This window comes from Vipera berus (genome assembly GCF_964194415.1).
Source record: "Vipera berus genome assembly, chromosome: 3".
Taxonomy (NCBI): Eukaryota; Metazoa; Chordata; class Lepidosauria; order Squamata; family Viperidae; genus Vipera; species Vipera berus.
In genome coordinates this window covers 82,598,805-82,611,846 of record NC_138204.1, presented here as the reverse complement: position 1 = coordinate 82,611,846, position 13,042 = coordinate 82,598,805, and the positions used below count along the sequence as shown (strand labels likewise).

The window sequence follows — 13,042 nt, the reverse complement described above, 5'->3', positions numbered from 1 at the left end:
AATGAAAAAAAAAGAATTTTTTGAAAATAATGTAGCAAAGGTACTGATTTAAATCCCCCCCCAATTTCCACGTATTAGTTCAGAGCACAAAATTCATATGCCAATTATGATGTGCTAGAACTACATAAACTACGTTTTTCATACCTCAGGCAAATGAATTATAACATTGTTATGGTATTTTTCTGGTTTGCTCTTGGTAACAATAAGTAAATTAGTACTGATTATATGTTGCTGAATATCTTGTTTCATATTATGCTTGAAAACAAGACTCGTCTATGAATGTCATGTTTATGAAGTTACAATAACTCACATGAGACTTACTACTAATGATCTGTGCGTTCAGATATTTTTAAGATTGTAATGCATATGCTGCTCGCTGGCTGCCTATGCTTGAGCTGGTAAAGTTTGATAGTTCTAAGGGTACAATGCCATCACTATGAATATTTTTGAAATATATTTGACTATAGGGCCTGTCACTATGAAGTATTCTAATGTTACTGTTATATAGACCTTTCCACGGGAACTTTTTATCGGAAGCCTCTCGCATTTTTTCTAATTTGCTATTGTTTTAATTTCTTTCAGGGGATACAAATGACAGTGAGGAAAGAAGTATGATGTTTGTAAACAACTTTCCAAAAGGAATAAACTATAATAGTGTTGTTGGTTTTTTTTGCATATTCAGGTGACAGAGTAATAGATGTGGGGTCAGAATGGCGAACATTCAGCAATGACAAAGCAACTAAAGACCCGTCTCGAGTTGGAGATACCCAGAATCCTCTCCTTAGTGATGGAGATTTGACTACAATGATTGGCAAGGTAATATATACATTTTTAACCGTACAATGTGTGAATGTTTCAGTGTTTAAAATTATATTTCATTAACAAAAAATAACTGCTAAACATGAATTTCTTAGTCCTAAGACTGGAAGTGCTTTTGTTTTGACAATTTCTTGGTATATTTACTTCTCAAATAATATAGGGTAGTTTTTCTCCCAGCATGAAGAGTGTAGGAAGCAGAGAAAATGTGCATTTGTTTCTGTTACTTAGAATCCTTTGGGAAATTTATATCAGAAATTTAGCTTTCGTAAGCTTCTTCATCTTTGTTGTATCCAGGTCTAATTTGTACAGATTTGATACTCTTCTGTGCTAATAAACTAAGATGCTTTCATATATCAAGAAATGCGTTTTCACTGTGGAAATTTCAAAGTATTACTTTTTTAATCTTGTTTGCAAAGTAAAGACAAAAGTAACATCTTTACATAACTTACATATCTACAACATTTTTCACTGCAAGAATTTCCAGGATTAGTTTCCATAAGAGGAAGAACAATTGTAAATCAGTAGATGAATTATAAACTAAGTTCTCACCTTTCCAAAAACAATTTGAGGAATTATAAGTGACTGGAATGCTTTGCTTTTAAGGAGTGTTAAGATTAAGTAATATTTTTGAAGTACTGAATGTATCTGCATATGTACTTGATAAAGTAGATATGTTTTTGCCTGGTAAATCAATGTGTATGAGGACTGTTGGGCTAAAGATCTTCAAAAGGAACTCGTTAAACTGTACATAGGGATGCAGCCAGACTACAAATTCAGATTCTTTTTGCGATTGCTGTGATCCTCATACACATTTTCTGCACCTGTGGAAAACACTGAGAACCTTCCAGAACTTAAGAATTTTTTTTTTAAATTTTTTTATTAAATTTATTATTTAAAAACATTGGACACAGTACCAGCGAGCTGACAAACCTTTTTGTCTACGATGTTTAAATATATATATATACATGTATATATGTACATCAAAAATACACTTAAATACACTTAGATTACAAATCGGTGAAATACCACAATATTTAAAACAGTGAGCTAGTCTGTAAAAAACCTAATAAAGACCTTTCTTTTTATCCATCCAAAGATACAATTTGTTCCAAATTCTATAATAGTCTGATTGATCTTTATTCTTTAATTCCAAAGTTAATTTGTCCATTTCAGCGCAATCCCAAATTTTCCTAATAACCTCTTTTTGTCCTGGGATCTCATTCTTTTTCCATTTTTGCGCAAATGATATTCTAGCTGCTGTGATAATATGGATTGTTAAGTATAGCACATCTTTAGGATATTTCTCTTTCGTGATTCCCAACAAGAAAAGTTCTGGACTAAACTCCAGATCTTGTTTCAATATTTCTTTCAGCCAAATCCAAATCATTCTCCAGAATTTTTGTGTTTTACTGCAAGACCACCACGTGTGGAAGTATGTGCCTATCTCTTCAGAACACTTCCAACATTTGGGAGATGCTGTTGTGTACATTTTTGCTAAGCGGGCTGGGGGAAGATGCCATCGGTAAAACATTTTAAATAAATTTTCTTTATACGATGAGGCCAGTGTTATCCTTTTATTCCTATCCCAAATTGTTTGCCAAGTATCTAGGTCGATGTTATGTCCTAAATTGTTAGCCCAGGTCAACATGGGGTCTTTCACTTGCTCTTCAAACAGCTTATATCCCAAAAGTAATTTATAAAAATTCCTTATTTGTTTAGAGTCCGGTCCCAATAATATTTTGTCCAATGCTGTTTCAGAGGTATATATCCCCCATTCATTTTTATCCTTCCTAAATCTCGATTGGATTTGTAAGTAGGCCCACCAATCGAGTTTTATACCTTGTAATTCTAGTTCATTCCTAAGTTTCAATTCCCCCTCCTCATTCAGAATATCCTTGTATGAGATTATGTTACCCAAGTCAAACAGATTTGGGTAAACTATCGCTTCAAGGGTGGATAGCCAGACCGGTATTTTGGTGTAATTGTGAGATCTAATTTTTTTCCAAGTATTGAGTAGCGCTTGCCTGATCCGGTGTCTTTGAAAATGCGAGAAAAGACCTTGTTTCTCCGTCCATAGGAAAGCATGCCAGCCATATTGCAAATCGTGACCCTCTAAAGTTAATAGTCTTCTATTTCTCAAGATTACCCATTCTCTAATCCAGCTCAGGGCCGCGGCGTGGTAATATAATTCCCAGTCTGGCAATCCAAAACCCCCATTTTCCTTCGTGTCTTGTAAATATTTCAATTTAATTCTTGGTTTTTTCCCCTGCCAAATAAAATTTAGTGATAATTTATCCAAATTTCGAAAAAATTTAGAGTCGAGTTGAATTGGGATATTCTGAAACAGAAACAGGATTTTAGGCAGAATATTCATCTTAATGACAGCGATTCTTCCCAATAATGAGAGTTTTAGGTTTCCCCATCTTTCCAGATCACCTTTTATTTGGTTCACTACATTATCATAATTATCCTTTTTGAGTGAAGTGCATCTAGCCGTAATGTTAATCCCTAGATATTTTATTTTCTTGACTATTTCTATATCCATGATTCCGGCCAAATTACCTTTTTGTTTATTGGTCATATTTTTAACAATCATCTTGGTCTTATTTCTATTTATTCGCAGTCCGGCAACCTCACCATATTTAGATAATTCTTCCAATAGCTTTGGTCCCGTCTGACATGGATCCTCCATAATAAAAACCAAATCGTCCGCGAAAGCTTGCAATTTAAAGGTTTCCTTTTTAATGGTTAATCCTTTTATCTTTGGGTCGTTTCTTATAGTTCTCGTTAATACTTCAAGAGTCAATATAAACAGCAATGGTGATAAGGGGCAGCCTTGCCGTGTTCCCTTTTGAATTTGAAACTTGCTAGATGCTTCCCCATTAATAATTATTTTTGCTTCCTGATTGTCATAAATTGCCCTAATTATATTTATAAATTTTTCACCCATATTCATAAAGCTAAGTGAGTTAACAGAGAAACATGGAACTAGAGACAAGGAAGAGAGAGAGAGAGCCCCGAATCACGAGATCCACAAAAACCAGAAATAAGTAAGATGAAGGGAGGTGAGTGTAGTATTATGTCTGTGAATATTAATGGATTGAATTCGCCAGTGAAAAGGCGGAAATTTTTTAATAGGCTTATTCACCAACAATTGGATATCGTGGCAATACAAGAAGTCCATATAAAGGAACAACAAAAATATTTGTTAGTACAACCAAGAATAGGGAACCTATTCGTTTCCTTAGACCGACACAAGAAAAAGAGAGGAGTGGCACTATATGTAAACCCAAAATTGACTGCAAAACAAATTTATAACGATAAAGAGGGTAGAATACTGATAGTCGAGGTTATAATAAATCACAGGAAGGTCATGATGGTAGAGATATATGCCCCAAACCATAACCAAGAACAATTTTTCAAAACACTTCACAATAAGATATGTAGCATTGATTATGAGGAGATTTGTTTAATAGGAGATTTTAATGCTATCCTAGATATAAATTTGGATTATATGGGAAAGGCGCTTAGGAAAAAGAAGAGAAGAACTCTACCGAGATCCTTTCTTAACTTGGCTGAGGAACTAAATATCCAAGATGTCTGGAGGGAAAGAAATCGTAAGGCTAGACAATATACATATTACTCCAACCGACATAACTCATGGTCTAGAATAGACATGGTATGGATGACGAAAGAAATTAGTTCAGAAATAGACGAGGTACATATAGCGACAGGTACCTGGGCAGATCACAATCCTATTAAACTTATCTGGAAAGGTTCCAAAAAAATACCCAGATGGACGCTTCAAAGAGCAATTTTAAAAGAAGACGAATTCAAATCTAAGATGGAGAGAGAACTAAGTTTTTTCTTTAAGGAAAATAAAGCTATAGACACCTCAGTACAAAACAATTGGGATACAGCTAAGGCAATGATGAGAGGGGTAGCGAGGGCATATATGGTATATAAAAATAAGGGGAAAAGACAACAACGGGAAAGATTAGAAGAGGAATATAAGAGCTTAGAAGTTACACTCCAACAAGATCCACAAAAAGAGAATATCAAGCAATCTATGGATCTGATTAAACACAAACTTAACATTCTAGACAAAGAGAAATTAGCACAACAATTGAGAAACACGAAACAAAATTTTTTTGAAAATGCAAATAAACCGGGCCGGTGGCTCGCATATAAATTGGGAAAACAAAAGGGGAAAAACTGGATTCACGAACTACGAGATGAGGAAGGGAGAATATTCCACCAGGAGGAAAAAAAAAAAATTATAGCCCAGGAATTTTATGAACGTTTATACAAAGAAGATAGTCAGGCAAGTGTGGAGAAAATGGAGGAATATTTTCAAAGAGCCAAACTACCTAAGGTCACAGAAGATACCAGAAATATGTTAAACGAGGAAATTCGACTATCTGAGGTGATAAAAGCTATTAATGCACAAAAGAATAATAAAGCATCGGGACCCGACGGTCTTCCATCAGAAATTTATAAAGAATTACAAAATACCCTAGCTCAACCCCTAGTGGAGGTATTTAACGCAGTATTAGAAGGCGCAAGGACGCCTAAATCTTGGCTAGAGGCAAACATAACCCTTATCCCGAAGGATAACACAGACCATACATTAATCCAAAATTACAGACCCATATCACTTCTTAACTCGGACTACAAGATATTTACATCAATTGTAGCGGAACGATTGAAACGATTTCTGAATGATTTCATACACGCAGATCAAAATGGTTTTCTCGCTAAGAGACACTAGCACAATATTAGAATAATATTAGATACATTGGAGTACTATGAATTACATAGCGAACAACAGATGGCATTACTTTTCTTAGACGCCCAAAAGGCATTTGACAATGTTAAATGGTCTTTTTTGTGCCAACAGAACTTAAGAAATTTTTGATGGGCGTCTTCAGTGTCCCTTGATAGTCATATTATTTGCATATTAATTGGTTCTTAGAATTCCTTTTATGCACAGATTTTTACTCAGATGTTGACATGGAAGCATTAGGTCCCATATTTCTGAAATGTCCTATCTACCATTTTTGAAAGGCAGAATTACTTTCCCCTCTAATTAAAAACTGTTCAGAGCACTCTCTCTCCTATGTCAGTTGTGCACTAACTAGCAACTTGGAACTGAAACTCTCTGGAATTGTAACTTAAACTTGTAGCATTTCTATGCCAATTATGAGTTTGGGGGCCTCTTTTCCTCAGTGTATTTAGTGCAGGTATGAATAGGCTTTTATTGAACGTTATTGAACGTATTTTTTAACTTGTGTGTATTTGATCTTTAGTTTATATTTTAATAAAGTAAAATGCCCACTGCAGTCATTCAGCATGATAACTGAAGACGTTCTGTGTCAGTTGAAGCCTTGAAGCTAGTTGTCCCAGAGACTCTAGCAGCTTTACTGCATCTTGTTTACTCTGTCACCTTAGAGCACTACTGGGACTCTCATTGTTCCCTTTTAAGACTGCTCAAAATCAGTATCTCCTCTTGAAAATCTCCTAGATTACACCATGTTGTCACCAGTGCCAGGGGGATTAATAGACAAGTGTTCCAGAAAAAAGCAGCCCTGTCTAGTCCTGAACAAGTCGAAAAGATAAAGAAGGAAAAAATGTTAAATATAATAATCCTCATCTCTTCCTCCCTGCCCTAAAGGTCAGTCTTCATCTTCATAAAACGGGGCTCCTTGATCGATCAGTTATCTCGGGTACCATTGCCACCAGAATCCCGGTTGATGGATTTTCAAGCCCCCCGTTACTGGGTATTGTTGAAGTAATCCAAGACTTTTTCTTGGTCTTGACATGATAACATTCTAAAGACTGTTCTTTTTCTCAATATTACTGAAACTAAAGACATTGTTCTTCGGTTCAGGACACGTTGACTTGCATCATTCAGTAGGGTTCATTGTGCTGATGAGGAATAAACTAAAACTCAAACCTTTTATTTAACCCACACCCCTTATTAGAAACCCAGAACACTGTTCAAATACAATTCAAACTACCTGCTTAACTAAAATAAAAACATTTACAGAAGCACTAGAATATGCACATACATGATATAGATTTACTATCACTAAGGTAAAAGGTAAAGGTTCCCCCGCACATGCTTGGTGCTGCCTGAGTTTGGTTGTTTTATTGCAGATATTTCATTACCCAACTAGGCAACATCATCAGTGCTCCCTTCTAGCACTGATGATGTTACCTAGTTTGGTATGAAATGTCTGAAGAAAAAAAAAAGTTCAGAGAGCACTAAGAACCCCACATGCTGTCTTGAGTTGAAATAAATAAAAGGGATAAAAACCTAATAATAAATCTACTGAATGTTCTCTCTGCATTGTGTGGCAATTGAAAATTACTTCTAATGTTTTTTCTTCTCCTGGACAATAATTCCTTAAAACTTTTTTTCCCCCATCGTCCTCCCCGATAACAAAATATCTGCAAGAATTTAACCAACTACATTCTTATTATCCCTTGGTGGCCTCCACAACCATGGTTGACTTCATGTTTACATCTGGGCCACTGTGAATATCTTGATCTCCCCAAATACTTAAATTGGTTATCCCCTCTATCAGTGATAAGTGTATCAATTGAACTTTAATCTGCTCTGTGTCATGATGTGGAGATTTTGGCCATGGCTCTTCAAGTCTCAACTAGATGAGATTCTGCTGTCTTTCAAGAAATCCTCTTGCATAAACTCTTAACACCAAAACGTTTAGGCATCTCATTGATTATTTGAGAAGTCTGTGATGTTGGATTGTTTGTTTCAAATTTAGAGGAAGTGTGGTTTAGCTTATCTTCACTGAAAGTATACATAGCAGCTATTTTAACATTTAACCTGTTTGAAGTTTTGATCTTTTTTGTGTATTCTGAGTTATAAAGCTTGATACATTTTCAAGTGCCAGTAACCCTTCCAGTCTGACACATTCTTTTGTTGATACTATTGACATTTATGTCAGAGTCTTTTGAAATGATGGCTACAAGTCTTATTTGTAGGGTTTTTTTCAGCTACTATTACCGTATATACTTGAGTATAAGCCGAATTTTTCAGCCCACTTTTTGGGCTGAAAAAATCCACTTCGGCTTATACTCCAGTGAACAAAAAAAAACTTACCGAGGACTTGCGCGCGGCCGAGGCTTCGGTGCTTCCGGGATCGCGCGCACCTCTCCCAAGCCGGAGACCTGCCGAAGTTTGGGGAGGTTTGGGGAGGTGCGCGCGCATCTCCCCAAACCTCCCCAAACGTCGGCAGGTCTCCGGACCTCCGCGCCCTGCCTGCCTGCTTCTTTCCGCTGCCTGGCTGCCCTACGATGTAACCCGCTTCATGATCGAGTGCGACGCCTGCAAGGACTGGTTTCACGGCAGGTAACACAAAGCGATCGGGCCTTTCCTCCCCCCCCTTTCCCTCCCCCCTCCCGCTCTAGGGCAGAGATCCCCTTCCTATCGCTCGGGGCCGGGGGCAGAGGCTTGCGGAGCGCGGATCCAGCCTCCGCCGGGGGCAGAGGCTTGCGGAGCGCGGATCCAGCCTCCGCCGGGGGCAGAGGCTTGCGGAGCGCGGATCCAGCCTCCGCCGGGGGCAGAGGCTTGCGGAGCGCGGATCCAGCCGGCGGCAGAGGCTTGCGGAGCGCGGATCCAGCCTCTGCCGGGGGCAAAGGCTTGCGGAGCGCGGATCCAGCCTCCGCCGGGGGCAGAGGCTTGCGGAGCGTGGATCCAGCCTCCGCCGGGGGCAGAGGCTTGCGGAGCGCGGATCCAGCCTCCGCCGGGGGCAGAGGCTTGCGGAGCGCGGATCCAGCCTCCGCCGGCGGCAGAGGCTTGCGGAGCGCGGATCCAGCCTCCGCCGGGGGCAGAGGCTTGCGGAGCGCGGATCCAGCCTCCGCCGGGGGCAGAGGCTTGCGGAGCGCGGATCCAGCCTCCGCTGGGGGCAGAGGCTCGATCCGCCGTTCTGCAAGCCGCCGCCGGTTAATACCCTGTATTCAGCTCTGGGAAGGGGGGGAAGGGGGAGAGAGGGGGAGTTTGGGAGGAGGGGGAGGGGGAGCTCCACGGTGCAAAAATAAAGCCCTGCCGCTCTTCGCGTTGCTTGCCCGACTGGCTGTCACAGGACCGCACGGATCGCCTCGCTCCCACCGGCAGCTGATTCCTTCGAGTTTGGTCTCGAGCGATTTTGCATTTTCTCCAGTGCTGAAAGCCACTTGGGGAACTTGAGTTACCGGCTCCCCGATCGCTCCACCCTCATCTTCTCTTCGTTCCCGCTTCCCCTTCCGAAGGTTCCTCTCGCCGTCCGTGACTAAAGTCCCACTCCCACCCCCCGCGGCAGGTTGGATCCCCCCCAACTATCTTGAGTACCTCCTAGAGCCCCGCGCTGCCCTCCCCCAGGCCACCGCAGCCGGAGAGGACCCGTAAGTCGCAGAGGGACCCCGGGTGTTCATAATTGAGAAAGAAGAACTCTCGGAGCGTTTCTTTCGTAAATACGCGCGCAGGCACACACTCGCCCAGCCGCGCACTTCGCCCAGCTTCTCGCGTGGAGTTTGCAAGCCCTTCGTTTCTCTTCAGGGCCGTCAGAAGGGCGAGCAAGTCTCTGCCCTGCCCTGCCCTGCCCTGCCCTGCCGTAGGGGTGGGGAGCCAAGCGCGCTTGACGTTCCTGGAAACGAGAAGGCCCTGCGGAGACTGACACCAACCTCAGTGCCCAAGCGGGTCTTCTCAGCGTCAGGCAAAGTAGCTCACATGCAAAACAAGCCCGGCAGAGGAGCCGGAGCGGCTCCGTTGCTGGGGGCGCGTCTCGGCCGGGGCCTTGCAGGATCCGGGCGGGCGTCTTTGCTCGCCGCTCCGGCTCCTCTGCCGGGCTTGTTTCGCATGTGATTCCGGGCCAGGTGCTGCTGAGGGCGAGCAGAGGCACCCGGGCCGGATCCTGCAAGGCCCCGGCCGAGACGCGACCCCAGCAGCGTCAGGCAAAGTAGCTCACATGCAAAACAAGCCCGGCAGAGGAGCCGGAGCAGCTCCGCTGCTGGGGGCGCGTCTCGGCCGGGCCTTGCAGGATCTGGGCCGGGCGCCTCTGCTCGCCGCTCCGGCTCCTCTGCCGGGCTTGTTTCGCATGTGATTCCGGGCCAGGTGCTGCTGAGGGCGAGCAGAGGCACCCGGGCCGGATCCTGCAAGGCCCCGGCCGAGACGCGACCCCAGCAGCGTCAGGCAAAGTAGCTCACATGCAAAACAAGCCCGGCAGAGGAGCCGGAGCAGCTCCGCTGCTGGGGGCGCGTCTCGGCCGGGCCTTGCAGGATCTGGGCCGGGCGCCTCTGCTCGCCGCTCCGGCTCCTCTGCCGGGCTTGTTTCGCGTGCGAGCTACTTTGCCGGCCGCTGCTGAGGGAAGATCTCTGGAGAGGAGCATAAGGTGAGCTGCTGCATTTCCCAGCCTCGGCTTATACTCGAGTCACTAACTTTTTCCATTTTTTGGGGGTAAAATTAGGGGTCTCGGCTTATATTCGAGTCGGCTTATACTCAAGTATATACGGTATATTATCCCTACTTACAGGGGAGCTGCATGTTTTGCACAGGCGTGCACAGCACATTGTATGCCTTGTGTACAAATAGAGTGATCTTCTACTGAGAGACAGGGTTTTTTTTGGCTAGAATCCACATCTAAATGACATAGTGAACAAAATATTGTGTGCTAGCCTTGATATATTATATCAGTGGAGGACAAGCTCCCAGTTACTTCTTCCTGGTTATTAAGAAAGTAAGGCCCAACCTTTAAAGCTGTACTAGTTAACTGTGTAATTAGAATATTGCCATATCATTGTTTTGGGAAATGATTAAGAAATGCTTTCCTCAAAGTCAACTCATTAATAGAATGGATGAATGGCTTACTGGACAATATTTGCAAGAAAGCTTAAAGATGGCTACAGTGATAGGGACTGGACATTTCAATGTTAATTTCTGCAATTTAGTGTCCCAAGATAGGTCTGTTGGGTATTTGGTGTCAAGTTGCAGCCCCGCGTCCCCTCCCCAAGGCTCCCCTCCTTCCATGGAATTCATACAGATTCCATGGGTTTGTAAGGAAAAGAAACAGAAGTGTTCACATTTATTTCAGCAAAACCAGGGAGTGGTTTTTAATGGTGTAGTGAGCATAAAATGAACTAAGTCCCCTTAACCTAGTGGCTAGACTAGAGAGTAGTCTTTAAATATTTACTTTTCCAGATTGCCTTGACTCTTCTTCCTCTAAAGTGGAACCTAACCTGTGTGGCTAAATTCAGCAATTCAGTATTTTGGTTGCCCTGAATAAACGTCTTCCTCAGTTAAGAGATTTTGCCTCTCTCATACACCTTGAACATTTTATAAAAATAAAAGTCTTTTCCAAGATTGTGCGGCGTATATGGTCAGCAACTACCGTTATTAGGGCAGTTCTTCCAACAACGGACAATAGTTTGACAAATAGAATGGGCTTGTTGTTGATAAGTAAGCTTTAAACGTTGGGCTGAAGTTGTTTTTTGGGAGCTTCTGAAATTGAAGCCATGAGCTGTGCCGTAAGACTGGGGGCTGGGGGGGGGAAAGGGAGACAGACGGAGGGGGGAAGTTTATGATGGAAGTGATTGTCCTGCTTCTGTTTCAGAGGCTGCCTGTCACTTTCTCAGAGCTCCTGCTTAGATAGCTCTCCTCTGCCGCTGAGTTTCTCCATCTGGTGCTCTCTGTCGTTTTGGACTGCAACACTAGTTGACCCAGCCAGTATGAATCAAGACAGGGAGGAGAGGGAACATTCTTGTGCTGGCAATTTGTTCCTTCAAATATTTCCTCCACCCAGAGCTCCACTTTCGTTCTTTGCTTTTTGTTTTCTGGATTGTGCACGGTCCAGTTTTAGGAAACTTTTGACCAGCGTAAGTGGGGGAGGGAGGGGTAGCTTTTCCCCTCCCAGTACTCATTTTTCTTCTTCAAGAAAGTATTGAAATAACACATTATGGATAAATAGCATGTATTTAAAGCATGTGTATGTGTGGTTCCTCATCTTCCTGATTTCAGTCAGATAATGAAGTACATGAGATAATTTAAACCCAAAGTACTCCTTTCCAAATTGTTTTTCTGATGAGCTGACCTGGCTGGTGGCAAAGATTATAGTTCCCATCTGTGGAGATTTAGAGAAGGCTAATAATTCATACTTGCCTATTGCAGAAGACCAGCAGCAAGACAGAGAAAATAGATGAGTTTCATTCTGAAATTTCTACATTTTGATGTGCTTTTAATATGAATTGTACATAGATAATGGCTGGTGATGAAGTAAGAAACAGTGACATCCTAAAAATACTTAATTCATCTATGTTCTCTCTGGTTCTAAATCAACATCAAGCCATCTTAATAGGAGAATGCATGAAGCAAAAAAAATAAATCAGCATTTGGTTGGATTTTTATAGGTTAGCTTTCTAATATCAGAGATTTATTCATTCCATGCTTTAGATACTAATATATGACTTAGTTGTATGTCAGTCTGAAGCCCCTGGGATTGTATTCCATTTTAACTGTACCTTTTGTTCTATGTAGTGTGGTATTTATTTGGAGCTTGTTAATATTTCGCCTTTTATAAAAACTAGATAGGCAACTGATGTCTAAATTTGAGGTGCTAATTGCTTGTGGAAGGATAGCTTTTGAAAGTGAATGAAATCAACATTATACAGGGTTTTACCCTTACATTATATGTGCTTTCCAGATTTTAAGCCTGTTCCGTGGTCCATGCTGAGATAACATACTAATTTCTCTTTCACTTGTGCTTTGCTGATAATCATGTTATTATTAAAGGTAAAGGTTCCCCCGCACATGCGTGCTAGTCGTTTCCGACTCTAGGGGCCGGTGCTCATCTCCGTTTCAAGGCTGAAGAGCCAGCGCTTGTCCGAGGACATCTCCGTGGTCATGTGGCCAGCATGACTAGTCTCCAAAGGCGCACAGAACGCTGTTACCTTCCCACCGTAGTGGTCCCTGTTTTTCTACTTGCATTTTTACGTGCTTTCGAACTGCTAGTTGGGCAGAAGCTGGGACGAGTAACAGGCGCTCACTCTGCTACGCGGCATTCGGGATTTGACCCGCCAAACTGCCGACCTTCTGATCGACAAGCTCAGCGTCCTAACCCACTGAGCCACCGCGTCCCTCATGATGTAATTAGGTAGTAGTAAAAAAAAAAGGTGTTTAAGTTAGATGGTGTACTGTCTTCTAATTCCCCTCGCAGTAGATATTCGT

The 13,042-nt window shown here is 42.2% G+C and overlaps 1 protein-coding gene across 2 annotated transcripts in view; it reads left to right on the top strand.

Annotated features, from left to right (window-relative positions):
- Positions 1-13,042, top strand: part of GTF2B (general transcription factor IIB) — a 37,586-nt gene that overhangs the window by 19,409 nt on the left and 5,135 nt on the right. For both annotated transcript variants that reach the window (XR_014025789.1, XM_081322489.1), the window contains exon 3: positions 683-816. Coding sequence is in view for 1 of the 2 variants with exons in the window: in XM_081322489.1 (XP_081178615.1) it covers positions 683-816 (134 nt within the window). In the remaining variant the exon portion in view is untranslated. The remainder of the gene's footprint in view (positions 1-682; positions 817-13,042) is intronic.